The 19,851-nt window shown below is 41.3% G+C and overlaps 1 protein-coding gene across 2 annotated transcripts in view; it reads right to left on the reverse strand.

The window, feature by feature from the left end:
- Positions 1-331: 331 nt before the first annotated feature.
- Positions 332-19,851, reverse strand: part of KLHL42 (kelch like family member 42) — a 38,130-nt gene continuing 18,610 nt past the window's right edge. For both annotated transcript variants that reach the window (XM_070789915.1, XM_019961406.2), the window contains 2 exons: positions 11,008-11,201; positions 332-5,773 (listed from right to left, as the gene is read on the reverse strand). In XM_070789915.1, the coding sequence (XP_070646016.1) occupies positions 5,322-5,773; positions 11,008-11,201 (646 nt within the window). In that variant the 3' untranslated portion in view covers positions 332-5,321. The remainder of the gene's footprint in view (positions 5,774-11,007; positions 11,202-19,851) is intronic.

Raw genomic sequence — 19,851 nt, forward strand, 5'->3', positions numbered from 1 at the left:
TGAGCAAGAGGTGTTTAAAACAGTGGGAATGGTAGAAAACATGGGGAGGAACAGATCGTGAGGGGCCATAATTGGTAAGCTATGGAATTTTGACTTCATTCTTTTATTCAGAATTGCAAGGATTCAGAGCTCCTCCTCCCAGATCCATCTTCTTCAAACATTAACAGTTTTCATAAGACACTCCACGTGGTTCTTCCTCCACTAACTGGCTCATAGGTTAATCTGGCCTTCCAGCCAATCAGGAGCTCCCACCGACAGACACCTGTCTCCCCTCCCCTCCCAGCCCTGATCAGCCCTGAGTACACAGCAGGTACTTAACGGACAACAAACACCGATTTAGAACTATTTTATTTGAAGAGATTTTCTTCTGTAGTTCTAAACACAAAAGGAATGCTGTCTGAGTGAGTGCTTCATAGGCATCATTGTATTTAAATGAATCATGTGAATGTTTACATTTTAAGCCACACTGGAAACTGAAGACACAATACAACCATTTTAACCAAGAAAGTATCAATCATAACAAAACATAACTATTCATTCTATAGATTATCATTTTTTTCTAAAATGACCACTAGATATGAAAACATTGTAGAGACATCTAAAGAGTCCCTATTAAGTTTTTTTTAGAAAAACGGCATAATAATGCAAATTACATTTTCCTTTTCTTTACTAGTAATAAACTCTGACATCCACTTGACAAAGCACCAGCCAACCCCATCAAAGTCATTTTAGCACCCTTTTGCAACTCAAAATTGACCATCTTTTACATTTAATCTGTTTCCTACAGGAATGAATGGGTAAAACTGGTTATGTTAAGTGCTAAACTCAGTCTGTGTCAATTGGTGTGTATTTTATATTGTGTTCCTAAGTTAACACCAGAAAACAGAAAAAAAATATGCTTATGTGAATGAAATATACCCTTTAATAGTTATCACAAAGGCAGAAATCAACTGACTCTCAGTCAGGACTAGTATCTAGATGTCCATTTCTTTATTAATATTTTTGATCGAAGTGTGTTAAAGGCATAGGTATAAACACACACGTGAACAGCTGGCTTCTCTCCCAATACCTGCCTCCCTGGCTTTTCTCATCATTCTCATGGGATCAAGCTGTTGAGCTCTCAGCTCCATGAGCCATGGTGCCTACTAAGTATTTTTAAATAAAGCCAATCTCATATCATCCTTCTCAGGAAAATGAAGTACAGAGAAGACTACGGAAAGTAGTGAGAAAAGAGCATACGGTGAAAAAGAAAAAGAAAAACCACAGGATGTGATGTTTAAATTGAGTGTATAGCCGGTATGAATCAGCTAGTATGATGATCGTTAGTCAACCGTGTAAGGTAGGGGCCAGGCTGGGGCCAGGACTGAAGACACAGGAATGCAACACGCCCCAGTGCACCTGATGAAAGCGGGCATCCTCCAGACAGTCTAAGACGGTCACGGCAAACATTTCCACAAGGCTGCAAGGTCTTCAAGGCTAGGGATGGTGGCTTACTTATGTCTGTCTCCCCACTTCTTAGCACTTTCTTGCACATGATAGAGATTTAATATGTATTTTGGGAAACCAGAAAACAGCTGAATCAGCTCACTGCTTTCACAGCCATTCTGGGTGGTGTCTACTCATGTCATTCATTCACTCCTCTGCCTAAGGCAGGGATGACAAAGAGACCTCATCTCACTCTGATGGTAATAGATGCCTGGAAGCATTAATGACATGGATTTTTAAGACCAATTTCTGCCACAGAGGCAAAAAGTGCTGCTCACTCGTAACGCCACCTTGAAGGAATGGCGGCATAGTGTTTCATCCTCCCCAGCCCTAGTCTAGGCGAAAGGCATCCAGTGAAGGACTCACCCATATTCCCTCTCTGTTGCTATGTTGTCTCTCAAGTGCTCTGCATTAAGCCACTGCCTATTAAGTGCTGGTCGACCAGGACAACACAGCCTTCACACTCGATTTACCTGTGCAGCCAAACACATAGGGTCATGACTTTACCTAGAAATCTGAAAACACGGCATTCACAACGCTCAAAGAGTAATGGTTTATCGAAAGAGAACAGGCATTTACTTGATTACTCACCTGGTAGAGAGTTTTGTCATGTCAGAACAATTTTAATTGATATCTAAGGCATTTGGAATTACTTAGGATTTTGGTTTTTTAAAAAAATGGCAGAGTTAAATTCTCTTTGGTATTCATGCTTAATCCTAATCTACTTGTTTCTTACTAGTATCCATAACCTTCTCAGTACTTCACTGTTAAGATTTAACAAATACAGTTGAAATAATCAACTCCTATACATTCATCAGACAAATGTTTAAAGGGAGGGGCCTCAGAAACTAAGGATGCAGAAAAGAAAGCCAGAAGGAATGACTGGAGAACCAATAACCTCCCTCTAACAATTCACACTCAGACCATGCTCAGTGAAACAGGGTGCTTCTGGCAAGGTGGCCAGCATTCAGGTCTTCCCAGTAACTCCCCTCTCCACAGTGGGAGGGCAGCAGCCCTCAAAAGCATCTCTGAAAATGAGAGAGCAGTTGGAGAAAGAGAAGAAACAAAAGGAGACTTTCAAGCAACATTGCCTTCATCATAGGTAAAGTCTTCAGTACAACATTGGCACCAGTGAGAGCATGAGGCTAAATTAAAATTACTCTCAAAACATCAACACAGCTAATGTGTATAGCAGGAAGGAAGTCTCAAATCCACAGGTCTCTCCTACCGCACCTTCTGGTTTGCCTAAGTACTGCTGGCACCCCCAAGGAAGTCTTGTTAGAGTCTGCGTATCTTAGAGCTTAATATGCCAGATGCCTGTGTGTGCGCGTGCACACTTGTTACACACACACACAGATGCACATACACACACGTTAAACTTGGTTTATAAAAAGCTTTGTGGATGAGAGTATGCCTTCACTTGGTCAAAGAATCTAATTGTTGGCACAAGGAAAATAGATCCAAAGAATGTAATCAAGAAGAGAACTGGTTGGCAGGAAACTTTGTATTTCTTATAATGTGGGTATTTACGAGCTCATCTCCAACTGTTTGTCCAGAATTAATTCAACTGGCTATAATCTTAGGAATATATAAGGTTAAGCCTTAAAAACGCTAAGATCTATAGTAACACAAGTTAACACTATCTAAAATAAATTAGATTTTTAAATATATGTAATGAAATTACTGGTCACTAGAAATTCAATTCTATAATGAATATAAATTAATATAAATCTATTATTAAAGTACTATTCCCAATAAAATTTAAGTCAGAGTTTGTTCTTTAAAAAAAAAAGAAAAACAAGGCTAAGTATTTGAGAATAAACGGATATGGCTTAGAAACCCTTCAATATTGTTGTTGATAAGATTATTTGGTAACAAGACACAAAGATCTATCTCCATGTCCACAATAAAGATTTACCTCATTTTACCTAATAGAAGTATTCCTGAAAAGTTGTGCAACTAGAATTTTTTACAACCAGACCCTTATTTTAAATCTACTAGGAGGTCATAGTTGTGAAGAAACCCTGTAGTGACTCCTTGTATAAACTGAAGCCTGTTAAGGTCATCTACTCCTCTGTGTCCACCTGCCCAGTGAATGCATCCTGGAGGCATCAGTAAGCATGCTGAATGCATGAATTTGCCCTAACAGTTTTTGTTTTTCTACAGGACCTTCTTAAAGTGAGGCACACTGAAACTGGAATGTTAGGACGGAACGACAGGATCCAGCTCACAATTTAAAGTTATTCCACTGCAAAAAATCAGAGGACTTCAAAAAATGTTTTTCAATGGAAAGAAAATTGCTTTGCATGTGTATATACAGGCATAACTCATTTCATGGTGCTTCACTTTACTATACTTTGCAGATTAATACACTGTTTACAAATTGAAGATTTGCGGCAACCCCACTTTGTCAGGTATAATGGTTAGCAGTATTTAATAATAATAGTATTTTTAAAATTAAGGTATGGACATTTTTTTAAGACATAATACTACTGAACACTTAATGGACTATATAGTATAGTGTAAACATAACCATTACATGCACTGGGAAACCCGAAAATCCTTTCAATTGGCTTTATTGCAGTGGTCTGGCACTGAACTGCAGCATATCCAAGAGATGCCTGTATATTTTTAAAGAAATGCTGATCTATGACTGGCAGAAGATTTTATTCATTGTTAACTACTTACTGTAAACAAACAACTCTTGAGCTGGGTTCCACTTGATTTACCAACTAAGGCAAATACAGCACCTTACCAAATTTCAGAAGTCCCAGCAGATGCTACTCCATCTCTAGGGCTTCTTTCCCGCTCTCTAGCACAAATGTTTCAAAGCTGTCCTCACTTTACCCCACAAAAGCAAAGCATGAATTAAAAAGCCAAGATTAAATCTGAAAGGTGTCTGACTTAAGTATAAAGTTACACTTTCAAACTTAAAGAACTAGGTCAAATACATTCGATAAAAGTAACTTTCAAAGGCATTTTTTTTCCTCTTATTTGGTGCTTCCTTCCCTTCCCATTTAAGACTCAATTTAAAAAATATAGAGATCCATTCTTTTAAACAATATATCCTCTTTTTTAAGAAATACAGAATGCCTAGCAATATAACCTATCTGACCACACAAATCTGCTATCTGCTACATGAATGAAATAAGAGGTTATACTGGCCTATTTACTCAGCATTCATAACTGTTAAAAAAAAAAAAAAGACTTGAAAAATAGCTGAGAACATTGTTACACAGGTTTGGGGGAGGACTGGGTGTTGGGTTCCACTGGTGTAAGTTTCCTGGAAAGTCATGTGCAAATAAAACAAATGAACACAGAACTCTAGTTTAAACACACTGCACACATGTGGGTGTGACCAGGGGAGAAAGACAGCGTTAATATTCATGTTTGTCAAGTAAATTAATAACAACAAAAAAAACCTCTCACTTAAGGTATCAATGATATTTCAAGTGACCTAAACAAAACAGATTTAAAAATCATCTTTAGCATTCTTACCAATTTTGACTTTGGCCCTTTACTAAACAGGCACAATGAATCTTCTTTTTGAAGATCAGTTTCAGACATTGGCCCAAGGGTATCACATTTGTACAAAAAACATTATCATGGATTTGCTCCCATAATTTAAAAATCAATAATTAAAAAAATAATAAAGTTGGTCTCTCTTTTTTCCCACAAGTTTTCAAGTAAATTAGTTCAAGTAAGCTTATTTACAGCTTCTGTATAAATGACCTAAAACTCACATTTTCCCTTTGAAAATGAGTCTCTCTGGAAATTGGACAGTTGTGTTTTTTGGTCTTGAACCAGGTTTCTTTTTCAATTCTAGGTCAATTCAGTCAGGTTTCTGTTTTATTGGGCAGATAAAGAGAAGAGACCAGCAAATTGTGTCCAAAAGCTGGGAAACGCCTAAAGGCTTCCCAACTATCTGAAAAGATATTGTACTTGAGGAAAACTCGGTGCTCCAGGCTGGTGGACAGGGTCACGTCTCTGCTCATGATGTAGATGCCATCGTTGTGCAGCGCGCACGTCAGGTTAAGGCCCGACTTCGATGTGTTCTCCTTGAGGTAGAGCCACTGGCGGGTGGCGGTGTTGTAGGACTGCACGGTGAGCATGTCCTCGCTCTGGCTGCCCCTTCGTGTGGGCCCCAGCTCGTGCAGACAGCCCCCCACGATGTAGATGGTCTCCTCCACCGACACCATCTGCTGCTTGCGGATGTGGACGTCGCACGTTTCGAAAAGAGTCCAGAGGTCGGCGGAGGGGCAGTACTGCAAGATGTTCAGGTTCCGGTCTGAAAGGCAGAGAGGAGCCGCGTGAGGACACCACCAGGGGGAGTGCCACCAGCCGCCCGGCTGGACCTGCACGTCTGCCTGAGCCTGAATGATTGATTGCCTCACAGAGGCCAAACTGCTTCCGGAAAGCGGAAGTTGGGAAAAGAGTTTGGGAAATGGCTGGGAGGAGATCCGTGTAGAATCCTCCCCACTGGGCTGGCATTCAGGCACGTCCCTCCCAGGCTGGCTCGCAGAGCCGGTCGGACCAGGGAGATGAGCCGCTGTGACAGAGCACCCAGCTCCTCCCTGGGACCCCTGCACCTTGGAGAACCACCAGGCCAGTGTAGGAAGAATCTGAGCCTCAGAGAGCCCTCATCAGTACCTAACAGAACGAGGGGCTGCCTAACGCAAATGACAGGCTGAGCCCCAAGAGGATCTATTCTTGACAACAGATTCTATGAAACAAGGCAAGTGAGCTGAGCGGGATCTCTGGAGCCGTCTAATGGAAAGGAGGCAGAGCTGCAAGTCAGAGAGATGCAAGAAAAAAAAAAAATCTGACCTCTGGCCTTTAAGCCAGAATCGCTTGGCAATTCTGTTTCCCAACTGTAACACCAGAGATGCGCCGACAATGGCTCTTTCCCCTCCCCTTGCCCATTTCACAAGAGATGGTTACTTATATACATATATTTTTTTGTTTTGTTTTGTTTTTAACATGGACCATTTTTTAGTCTTTATTGAACTCATTACAATATTATTTCTATTTTATGTTTTGTGATTTTTTGGCCCTGAGGCATATAGGATTGCACCCACACCCCCTATACTGGAATGAGAAGTCTTAATCACTGGACCACCAGGAAGTCCTGAGATGGTTAATTATTGTGTGGATATAATCGGATGGTAGATGAAAGACCACCCTAACATCATTTTCAATTAATACCTGTTTCAAGGAAAAATGTTGCCTAGTCTCTTTGAAAAATGCTTGTGAAATTGAAAATATCTAGTTTCCTTTTTCGTTTTTTTTTTTTTTAATTGTTCTTTTATTCTTTTCTCAAGGGAAGAATAAATGGAATATTTTAGCCTCAGCAAAAAAAAAAAAAAATTAAAAATGCTCTGAATTATCCGAAAGAATGAACTTTCTGTTTGTTGTTTTTTAAACAACAGCATCAGTGTAAAGAGACAGGTCAGCTTGGGAACTGACGTTCAACGAAAGCCGCAGCCTTTTGATCGCCGCAGAAACTGGGAGCAGTACTTCCTCCTGAGACAGAAGGACCCACCCACAGAGGGCTGTAATTAAAGCTCCACCGTGCTCTCCGCTACAAGTCAAGTGCCTTGAGAGGGCACAGGGGATAAAGCGGACATTCTAGGAGGCAGCACTAAGGAGTCTGGTTACTAATCTACCAACAAGTCCTCCTGAGTAACCTGGTTCCCCATTCTATGAATAAAGGACCTATTCTGGCCAAGCGTCAGTGTATTTATTTCTCAGGTCCAGGTCTGAAGGTCCTTCCAGGTCTTCTGTAAATGTTTTCTCTCCTCACCCTACAAGGGCTCAGGCCATGATGAGGTTTGAGTTGGTGGAATGATCTTTTTGCATTTACACTGAGAGTTGACTCTGACATTTAACAAATCACCCCTCTTCCCTTTAGTGGTTACTACTACTTTCTATTGAATTTCATTTCTTCAGTGCTGGCCAAAGAATGAAAATAATCAAACAGTTATCATAAAAACGATGAATTATCCCTTACTAAATTTTAAAAGTATCACCTGACTTAAGTGAGTAGGTTAAAAACCCAACTTCAATTCCTGATTTTTTTTTTCATGGCAATTATGATGTCTTATTTTAAAGACAAGGAACTATTAGGAAGTGCCGGGACAAGCCCAAGCAGAGGAGGAGGGGGCTTCAGAGGACAAGGAGCTGCCTGCCCTCTCATAGTAGAAAACTCATTTTCAGCCTTTGCACAAACAGCCATCCATCCACGTCACCTAACCATCCTGTCATGGGGATTTGGCTCAGGGAAGCCGGGTCAGGGATCACAGTGGGTGGCCCAAGTGAAGAAGGCACATTAGTAGTGGCCTGTGAAACTAGAAAACACACAAGCAAGGGTTTTCCAGGTCAAATCTAAAGAACATTTGCTCAGCCAGGGTCATGGAAAAACTAGGAAATCTACCAGTAGAGTCATCTTTGGGTTACAGTGCTGCCTGTCAGGGCTTCCCGACTCTGGGGTAGAAGAGAAACCAAGGGCTGTGTGTGCATTGGGTCAGCCCACAGGGCACATTCTGTGTCACAAAACCTAGGGAGGAATCAGAATTCTTAGAAATGTGCAAAAGTAAATAACTGTATTTACTTTCCTAGGAGAGGAGACACACAGATACACACAGAGGTACGTATGCACACACAGGAATTCTCTGGGGTCCATGGTTTAGTTAAGTCTATAAAGTTGACCACTGTAACCTGAACACCAATGCTGAAGTGAAAGAAGTGACTGCTAGGTCTCATTTTCTTTCAATTATTTGTAAAGGAAGAGTGGATGGATATCTTATCATCAGTGGAGAGTCACAAGGGATAAGTGATGAAAACTTGGTGTGAAAAAGAAAAACCTCACTGCTCCCCACGCACTTCTCTTCCCACGTCACCGTCCTTAAATGTATAAATAAAAACACCACCTACAGAAGGTTGAATGGTGGCCCCTGGATAGATATGTTCATCTTCTAACCCCCAGAACCTTTGAATGCCACTTTTTTCGGGAAAAGGATCTCTGCAGATGTAATTTTAGTTAAGGATCTAAAGAAGAGACCATCCTCTGGATAACCCAGGCAGCTCTAAATCCAAGAAGTATGTCCTTATAAGAGACAGAAGAGGATCCAAAGAAGACAAACAGTTGGCCAAGAGGCACATGAAAAGACACTCAACTTCTCTGTTAGAGAAATGCCAATCAAAACTACAATATAATATCACCTCACATGGGTCAGAATGACCATCATCAAAAAAAATCTATGAAAAATAAATGCTGGAGAGGGTGTGGAGAAAAGGAAACCCTCTTATACTGTTGGTGGGAATGTAAATTGATGCAGCCACTATGGAGAACAGTATGGAGTTTTCTTAAAAAACTAAAAATAGAACTACCATATGACCAAGAAATCCCACTTCGAGGTGTATACCCAGAGAAAACCATAATTCCAAAAGATACATGCACCCCTATGTTTATTGCAGCAGTATTTAGTATTGCAGTTTGTTGCAGCAGTATTTAGTATTGCAGTTTGTTGCAGCAGTATTTAGTATTGCAGTTTGTTGCAGCAGTATTTAGTATTGCAGTTTGTTGCAGCTTGCAACAGCCAAGACATGGACGCAACCTAAATATCCATCAGTAGATGAATGGATAAAGAAGATGTGGTACATATACACAATGGAATATTACTCAGCCGTAAAAGGCAATGGAATCGTGCCATTTGCAGAGATGAGGATGGACCTAGAGACTGTCATACAGAGTGAAATAAGTCAGAAAGAGGAAAATAGCATATACTAACATATAAGGGATCTAGAAAAGATGGTACAGGTGAACCTCTCTGCAAAACAGAAGTACAGACATAGACATAAAAAAGGAACATGTGGCCACCAAGGGGGAAGAAGGGGTGGGATGAATTGGGAGACTGAGATTGACATATATACACTATTGATACTATGTATAAAATAGTTAACCAATGAGCACGTACTGTATTGTACAGGGAACTCTACTCTGTGCTCTGTGGTGACCTAAATGGGAAGGAAATCTGAGAAAGAGGGAACATATGTGAACATACAGCTGATTGACTTTGCTATACAGGAGAAACTAACACAACGTTGTAAGGCAGCTAATGAAAGCAAATGTCACTCAGTCGTGTCCGACTCCATGGACTATACAGTCCATGCAATTCTCCAGGCCAGAATACTGGAGTGGGTAGTTGTTTCCTTCTCCAGGGGATCTTCCCAACCCAGGGATCGAACCCAGGTCTCCCGCATTGCAGGCTGATTCTTTACCAGCTGAGCCACCAGGGAAGCCCGCGAATACTGGAGTGGGTAGCCTATCCCTTCTCCAACAGATCTTCTGACCCAGGAATCGAACTGGGGTCTCCTGCATTGTAGGTGGATTCTTTACTAACTGAGCTTTCAGGCAATTACACTCCAATAAAAAAAATTTTTTTACAAGCTGTGAGATGCTCCCTACCAAGACCAGGAGTATAAAACCTATGGAGAAGCTTGTTATTTTCAAATCATTAACTATAAAATGTCCACCAAACAAAGTAGAAAACACATATGCGTACTGAATGCTCAGTCACTTCAGTTGTGTCTGACTCTTTACAATCGTATGGACTGTAGCCCGCCAGGTTCTCGGTCCATGGGATTCTCCAGGTGAGGAGAATACTGGCATGGATTGCCATGCCCTCCTCCAGGGGATCTTCCTGGTCCAGGGATCAAACCTACATCTCTTAAGTCTCTTGCATTTGCAGGTGGGTTCTTTACTACTAGAACCATCTGGGAAGCCCATTAGTCACTGAGTTGTGTTCAACTCTTTGCAGCCCCATGGACTGTAGCCTGCCAGGCTCCTCTGTCCATGGAATTCTCCAGGCAAGAATACTGGAGTGGCTTGCCATTCCCTTCTCCAGGAGATCTTCCCAACCCAGGGATCATTGCAGGCAGATTCTTTACCACCTGAGCCACCAGGAAAGCCCAGAAAACACATATGTGTGGTTTAATAAATAGCACAACCACCTCCCACTGCTGGTCAAGAAAGAATGCTCTTCATGCTCTTGTTCCTCCTATGATATGTGAACAGCCTGGAGCTGAATTTCTAGAATCTGTACCCCATATGTTTGTACCCGAACACAAGGGAGAAAGTGAAAAGAAAGACCTGCAAGGATGCATTGGCACTAAATCCCAGTGTTAGACGAGGCGGGTTCAGTGTACTTGAGAGAAAGGTAGGAGTTATCCAGCCAAATCACAGGATGGTTGACTACAGGGTGGGATTTCCAGAGCAGGAAGAAAATACATGTTTTCTTCACAGCTCCCCCGACACCATGCAATTTTCATGCTCATACAAAGGCATCAAAGACCCCTCTTTGATGTCCCACAGGATGCTTTTTTCCAGATATGTAAATATACAGTAAGAAATACATAACATCAGGCTGGTGTGCACTAGAGGGCTTCCTCTAGCCCCTCCCGTCCTCCCCCAGGCTGCCAAAGCTCACATGGAGGAGGACCACTTTCCAGGCCTTCACTTACCTCGGGTAGTGTATCCTCCAATGACATAAATTTTCCCCTTACACTCACACGCAGAGAACTCAGCCAGAGGGTTTGGTAAGGGTGCCACGAAATTCCAGGCATCCTGCTCAGGGTTGTAACACTCAACATTAGAAACGGCCTGCCCACCAATGGCGTAGAGTTTGAAGTTAACAGCCACGAGCTTGAAATTAGACCTGCAAGAGAGAAACAAAGGCCCACAAAGTCAGTTCTGATTACTCAAAAGACCACGGCACAATCTGCTAAAGCTGTGTGTGGAATCTGCTGGGTATTTGAAGGAAATGAGCTCTCCAAACAGGGTGCTGTTATGCCTGGGGACAGAGGAATGATGCAATAGCATCCGAGATTTCACCCATCCCCAAGAAGCCACAAAAATGGTGCATTCTCTACACTTTAGCTGTTGAAGGTAAGCAATTCAATGTAACAAGGACTAATCTTGCTTAGTTTAAACCAAGAATCAAAGACACTTTGTATGTGCTAAACTCAAGACCTCTATATCCAATCAAAAAATAATATAGTTGTAAAAAATAATTCACTCAGAAAGAAAAAACTCACAACACTGTAAATCAACTATACTTCTATAATAAGTAGATTGATTAAAAAATAAACTCAATACTCTCTCAAGAGTGGGAGCAATTACCCACTCCACTCCCTTGCCGTCTCTACTCACAGGGGGTAGGCTCCATCCTAGGATACATCAGCACTGCCTACACAGACAAGCACATGCCATATGTTTTCTACAGGGTGGTCCAAACACCCATTTACCATGAGTTCACTCAAGCAGACGGCTCACCCATCCTCCTCATGTGAGGGCATCTTCTACACTGCATGGCAACATACAAAGTAGAGGGAGGTAAGCACTGAACTAAACAGAAATATTTTGATCTGGCATTGTAAGAGCATTCATACATGTTAACTCAACAAATAACAGATATCAACAAATGCTCACCTATCACAAGAGTAAACAATTTTAAAAAGAGAAATGTATTGCTTTTAAGATTCATATTCAGTAATACAATTAAATTGCTTATTGGCTTCAGATACTAAATAAAAGTCTCATGACTTTCGGATAGAAAAGAAAAAATTAATTTCTTTCACAGTAGTACAGGGATTAATGGACTCCTTAAAGGCCAGGAAGGATAAGCATTTGGAAGTGCTGCGTGAGTTGACTGTGATACATGCAACGATCTCAACTTTACACTCATACAAGCAGCAGCACAGAGCCGCAGACCTGGTTCTGGACCTGCTCTGGCGATAACCAGCTATCTGACCTCCGTCTCAAGTGTGTAAACCACACCCATCCCAGGGCAGTGGAGACAACCAGAGCACACAGCATATCAGAAAGTACCAACACAATGATTTTGTCGAAAGCAACAATGTCCTACTAACGAATGGGGGTGCAGAGGCTCTAAATGTTCAAATGGAAAAAAGCATGTAAGAGGGTAGATTAAAAAGCAGTCATAAACAAGTAGCCATGCTGGACAGATGTTTAATAAACAATGATACATTATGATACAGAACGTATGTTCTATATAGCCACCTACTAAAAAACTAGGATTTTTTCAATGGTTCCTGTAATGTTTACATTTAAATGAGTTTTAGCTTAGTTGTGTTTTTCAAATCAGACAGTGAACAGAGTACTCTTCATCAAGAACCTCACACTGTCCATTAAACCCAATCGGCCATTCAGTTTTTCATGCTAGTAGACTTCACTGGGGTGGCAGTTACTGGGGGGTCCCTGGTTCACGGTGCTTACCTTTCCTGCTGCCACTGGTCCTTAAAATCTGACCGTGATGCCCTCTCTGTGTGTGCAAATTTGGGGAACCAAAGGAAATAAAGCTTGTAAATAAGCACTAAATTTTACTAGCCCACAATTTGTTTTTGTTCCCCAAAGGTACACAGATAGTAAATTTTGTAAGATCAAAACAGCGTTTGATATTCCTCCAGCATAATCATTTGTCCTGTGCAATATGTAAGGGACTTCTTTCTGAGGCTGAATGAACAGGCAGCTAAAAGTAAACAACTCCATCTCTCCAGACCCCAATATGCTCAAATTCACTTGAAAAGAGAAACAGTTTTCAATATTGAATTTATGATGAAATTGCCACCCAAACACAGGCCACTTGATGAAGAGGCAGACGGCCAAGGATTATGAACCCAGGCTTGTATGGGGAAGTCTCAGCTCCCCTGCTAAACAGCTCTGTGACCTTGAACAAGGCATTGAATCTCAGCTGATGCGAGTCTCAGTTTCCCCACTTGTGAAGGGGGGAAAAGAAAAGCATGTTGTTAAGAGTTAAGAAGGGTAATCTACAGAAAGAGATCACTGCCTGCATGTCCCTGCCTATGTTTCTTAACCTCAGGAGGATTAGTTTCTCGTCGGGCAACTGCAGCTGTCACTGGCTGCAAAGTACAAAGTGCTGGATTTCTGTACAAAGCACTCTCATGTCCATAAATCCTTGCCTTTTCCCATTTTCTGAAAGTAAGTCTTCCATTCTTCACATCCTACAGGGTAAAGGTATGAATCCAACATAGCAATTATTTTAATTATCACTTTTATAGGGTTTTTCCTAATACTGATCCCTGATATCCTCCATTCAGAAAGGAAAAAGGATTTTTAAATCAAATAATTATTTGCTGTCGCTACATACTTGACTTAAACAGTGGATAGAAATGAAAGTGAGAAAAATTAGATGATGATCTAGTTTCTTTCACTTAGAAGAAATCAAAAGCTCTTGAAATCCTTCCAAGCTAAGTAACATGAACCATGCTAACCACCAGCACACAGGTATCAAAGACAAACGAGCTACACAACCACCCTCGCTGCAGTAGCTACATAGGACGATTGGGGTCTGAGAGGCTGGAGTGCCACTCAATGAACTCACTGCGCCTCAGTTTCCTTTCGGGGAAAATGGAGCCAACAGAAAGGCCCCCCTTACAGAGGCCCTGGAGGACACCTAAAGTAGTGACCACAACACGCAGCCCTGAGTAAAAGCTCAAGAACTGTAAACCACCAGCAGGTCTTGCGGCTTAGAAAAGTTGTTACCATTAGGGTAAAACTTGGAGCGCAAAGCTCGCTCCTTTCTCCTGTCCTTTCCCAAGCTCTCTGAGAAAGATGGTGCAGTCTGTGGACCACTAGGGCCTTCTGTCTCCTCCTTCCCCTATGCTACTTCCCCACATAGTAGGGTGCCCTGGGGACCAGTAAGGGGAGAAGGAAAGGTTAGGAGACAGAAGTAGTCATGCCTGCTCCCTACTACCAACCATCTCTGAGAAAACCTAACCCACAAAACAATTTAAACTGTTGGTCAAAATTACATTGGGTGAGGGGAGGTGAATAGACATATGGTTTTCTTTACTTCATGGGGCTTTCCTGGTGACTCAGATAGTGAAGAATCTGCCTGCAATGCGGGAGACCTGGATTCAATCCCTGGATCAGGATGATCCTCTGGATAAGGGAAAGGCAACCCACTCCAGTATTCTTGCCTGGAGAAGTCCATGGCGTCTCAGAGTTGGACAAGACTGAGTGACTAACACACTTTACTTCATGCTATCCTGAGGCTCCACTGCAATTCACCATAGAGGACAACATTTCTCAAAGGTTCCATCACTCTAGAAAAGTTCTAAAAGAAACTTTGGCTCAGAGGAAAGAGGACAGCCAAAGCTGACAAGTGTAATTCCTTCCAGGCCAAGGACTTGTTTGGTAGGTTTCTCTCCTAGTCTTGCTGTACTCACATGTAGAACAACCCTACTCTGATTTCAGAGCAAGGGTACAGGGCAACACAAGAGATTAGAGACAACTCTAGAAACAGAGAAGTTAACGAACTGATGACTGCAGCGGTGCCAGTTCCTGCAAGTTATCCCAAATTAAAGCGAGGAAGGGAAGCAAGTAAGTTTGTGGGCACACAAGTTTCTACACAGGCAGAATTACATCCTGACAACTCCAGAGATCAAATCCACATTCAGACCACTGGGCAGTACTGTGTGCTTGGACTTCAAAGCAGCCTCTCCAGCAGCGTTGTGTACTCATTGCCATTTTAAGTAGAAGGCACAATCCTAAACGTTTCTTTTTTTTCTTTTCTTTTTTGGTTCACCACTGGTCATTTAGCATCATTTTCTCTAGGGTGTAAAGGGCTTTATAAATCTCTCCGTCCCAGGGGAGTCTAAGTTCCCACCTGTCCCTTGTTATTTAGGATTATGGGATCATTTTACTGTTCAGTGCCCATGGAAAGTAGGCTGCTCTGTCTTTGATCCCTTTGTCAATGGTCCAGTTAACCTCAGCAAAGGCAAGTGAATGGGGTGAATGTGAAATGCTGTGTAACCAGGGGTCAAAATCTGCCCATTCTACTCAAGGTTTCTTCCAGTCTTTCTTCCAGTCTCCTAAGTTTCTTCCAGTGTTTCCGGAGCCTGTGTGGGACACATTATCCAGCAATAATTCCATTCCAGGCTTCACTTTCATTTGTCTTATCATCTAAATTCAACTATAAACTTCTTCAGGGCAGAGCCATATCATTGCGTGGTTTATTCAACAGTGACCAGAACAAGGCTGGCACAGAGGCTGTGGTGAGGGCTGAGATTTACACGAGGAAATTCTGAGAAGCAACCCAGGATCATGAAATATCTGAGCTCAACTTCTTGGAAGAAAATAATTTTTAAAAGGAAAAGTTAAAGGTTTTCATGAAGACAGTCACCATCAGTCATGAAGCCAAAACCTGTAAATGCTCCAAATGGTTATACTGAGTCAATGAATATTTAAATTTTGGTTACTCTACTTTTTACACACCTTGACCAATTTTTTAAAAAGTGGAGTAACCAAGCTCCAAGTAGGGCTTCCCTGGTGGCTCAGATAGTAAAGAATCCGCCTGCAAAGTAGGAGACCCAGGTTCAATCCCTGGGTTGGGAGGATCCCATGAAGAAGGAAATGGCAACCCACTCCAGTATTCTTGCCTGGAAAATCCCATGCTCAGAGAAGCCTGGAGGGCTACAGTCCATGGGGTCGCAGGGAGCTGGCCATGATTGAGCACTAACACTTTCACTACTCCACTTTTTACACACCTTGAGCAATTTACTTTCTGTGCTTCAGTCTCTGCCTCCGTAAAACAGGGACCTAATATAATCCTTGAGAAGAATAAGTGAGAAGATACATGCAAAGCAGTAGTACAGAGTACTAGGTACTAGACAGTACCCAGCACAGAGTAAATGTTCAATTAAATGTTACTTACTATTATTTTTCAGCAATTCTAAGTAACTAAAATGACTATAATGACTTACAAAATAAAAATATTCACTGCAATGTTACATTTTTAAAGGAACAAAAAGATACATTCACTTTTATTACAATAATGTAAAATATATTCCACAGTTCAAAAAAGCCATGCATTTAAAGCATTTATTGCTTACCATGTTAGCAGTATAAATATACATAAGCATTGAATAAGCAGTAGGTCCCAATCCGAAGAGAAAGAAAAAAACAAAAACAGAAAATTTCATTTCAGGGTGAGGAGTATGCTAGAAAAGAAAGCATGGTGTTTCATCATTTAGTCCAGTTGAGGGTTCGGGGATGGAATCCTGGTTGAGATTATGTCAGATCTGAGTCAAAGTATGAAGGAGAAAAGGTTAAAATTCCAATATGGCACCCAATTCTAAAAATATAATGAAAAAAGGTATCTGTGTAGAAAGAATAATAATAACTTGAAAATACATAAGAATAATTAAAACAACAACAACAACAACAAAAAACAGACCAGACAAAGGTAATAAAAGAAACCTTTCCCGAAGGACCAAAAACCCCCCAAAATACATGGAAAAGCAAACCATTTTTCCATCTGCAAAGTATCAGAGAACTGTGAATCCTCCTTCAAATTAACCTATGATACACTGTAATTCCAATCAAAATTCTAACAGGACTTGACAAGAAGATTCTAAAGTATATCTGAAGGAGAAAATGTATCAAGAATAACCAAGAGAATTAAAACAGAACAAATGGGTCTCTGTGCTATAAGACAATAAAATAGGTTCCCAAGCTACAAAAATTTAAAAATGCGTTATTACTATAGGAATGGCTAAACTGCCCACTGGAAAACAGGGAAATTAGCATAGGATAACTGGTTTAGCAAATCACAGTGAAGAACCAAGACTACTGAACATTCAGGAAACGTGTTATAACCTAAGATCCCCAAAAGATTCAGATGTAAGTATAAAATGGCAAAACTATAAAAGTAACAGCACGAGACAGATGCGGGCTCTCCTAGTAGAAGCCTTCCTTGTAGAAAGCCTTTCCTATGCAAGATAAAAAGCTCATAGGACGCAGACGACAAAACTGACTACGAACTATTGAAATGCTTTTCCTATAAAAGCAAGTGAAATTGCTCAGTCGTGTCCGACTCTTTGTGACCCCATGGACTGTAACCTACCAGGTTCCTCCGTCCATGGGATTTTCCAACCAAGAATACTGGAGTGGGTTGTCATTTCCTTCTCCAGGAGATTTTCCCGACCCAGGGATTGAACCTGGGTCTCCCACATTGTAGGCAGATGCTTTACCATCTGAACCACCAGGGAAGTTCCCTTTCCTATAAAAATACCCTATAAACATGAAGCCCAAAACTGGATGCTCACAAGGCCAGTTCTTATTGTTGTCGACTTGCTTGTTTTTTAAATGGAGTACGGTGCCAACATTTAAAAATTGAGCTGTCTGGCGACACCATTCCTCACGCCTATGGCAGTAACAGCTGTGGTCGCGATGTGGCGCCCTCTTGTGGTGGATTAGTAACTCTCCAGTTCATCATAACCCTTCCAAACCCCTCTATTCACTGGCTCTACCTGCCTGGTCACTTCTGGCATTTCATTTTTGACCTTTATGATAAAAAAAAAGGCAGATGAAAAACATGTGCAACACTACCTAATAGATAACAGTTATTATCTATATACAAGAAGAGAATTTCTGAAATTAATACAAAAAAGATAAGCCAATTTTTTAAAAACTGGGAAAGGCCATTTATAAAAGATATGCTAAGTCACTTCAGTCATGGCCGACTCTGTGTGACCCCATAGACGGCAGGCCATCAGGCTCCCCCGTCCCTGGGATTCTCCAGGCAAGAACACTGGAGTGGGTTGCCATTTCCTTCTCCAATGCTTGAAAGTGAAAGGTGAAAGTGAAGTCGGTCAGTTGTGTCCGACTCTTAGTAACCCCATGGACTGCAGCCTACCAGGCTCCTCCGTCCATGGGATTTTCCAGGCAAGAGTACTGGAGTGGGGTGCCATTGCCTTCTCCAATAAAAGATAAACACATGGCCAATAAACATATGAAACAAACAATCTCTCCTCCAAGCAGAGACAGTCACACCAGTGTTTTTGTCCATTATAATGGTAAAGATAAAAACTGTTCATAATGTCTTATCTTGGCAAGAATTTAGGAAACTGGCAAGCTGAAACACTGTCGCTAAGAGAGGCAATTAGATCAATTTTTGATGAGAAATTTGGCAGGAGCTACCAAACTTTAAAATGCATGTATACTTTGTTCCATCTACCCAGGGATTCCAGGCATTTGCCATATAGAGCTAACATACACCAACTAAGATAGGCACACATATTCAAAGACAATATGGGATTTTTATAATGGCAAACGGAAGTGACCCAAATGCTCAGAACTGATTACAGTACTGTGCATCCATAGGCTGGAATACTACACAGCCATTAACAAGAGTGAGGTGGGTCTACATTTGCTGATACAGAAAAAAACTCTCAGAGTGGCAATACCAAGGGCCATAATAATCAGCATAAGCTAAACAATTTTGCAGTAAAAATATGTATAAGATGCATATATACTCCAACATGTAAATGCATACATATATATTTTCCCCTGTAAACCATTACTGTATTTATAAATATACATTTGTGATGTATATTATGTATTTATATATTTACATTAATATGTCTATAGATACACATATGTTTTACTCCATGGTTTTTCAATGTCAGTTGCAATTTTTCTAAGTATGTATTTATGCATTACTGGAATTCTTGTTTTTTCCTCCCTAAAGAGGACAGTAAGGAGTTCTGCAGGGGTGGCAGGGAAGGACTACCAGAGATTTGGAGAGAAAAAAGAATCATGTGAGGTGCTGTGTTAAGGGTTGTGGAGCTGGGTTTGTGTGCTGAGCACCAAATGCACAGCAGGAGACATGGGAGCACAGGTGCCAGCCTGCTGGCCCTTCTACCCTGATCTTGGCATCTTCTATCACGACTGCACGTTCCTTGCTTGCTTCAACAAAGACTCTTAGAATCCATTTAGAAGTAACACTGTGATATCAGATTTTCAATACAGCAGTGTAAATAATGCACTAGAGAGGGGATAGAAAAAAATACGCCAACCTGTAGATGGTTATCACCTCCCTCAAGGAGGAATTAGTAGTAATGATCTTTCTATGGCCATACTACCCTGAACATGTCCTATCTTGAAAGCTAAGCAGGGTCAGGCCTGGTTAGTACTCGGATGAGAAAAGTGACAGTCTTTCTGCTTCTTCATTCTTTGCCCTTTTACCATGTTTTCTAGAACAACTATGCATTTTTTTACCATGAAAAAACAAACAACACGTTCCAAATTGAATTTTATATTATAGTAGAAATAAAGCCAGTGTACCCTCCCCCACTCAGCCTAGAGGGGCATCTTAAGTCAAGCAAATCTGTGTAATGACCTTCTCATTCTTGTTAAGACTTTCTTTGCACAGTTGTGAGTCCCCCAACTCCTTGTTCCACACTTCAGGGCAGGAACCACGGTGGAGGTTGGGCGGGCGGCGGAGGGGGGGGGCTTGAGATAGACACAGATGGGCCAGAAGA

Source organism: Bos indicus, chromosome 5 (genome assembly GCF_029378745.1).
Source record: "Bos indicus isolate NIAB-ARS_2022 breed Sahiwal x Tharparkar chromosome 5, NIAB-ARS_B.indTharparkar_mat_pri_1.0, whole genome shotgun sequence".
NCBI lineage: Eukaryota > Metazoa > Chordata > Mammalia > Artiodactyla > Bovidae > Bos > Bos indicus.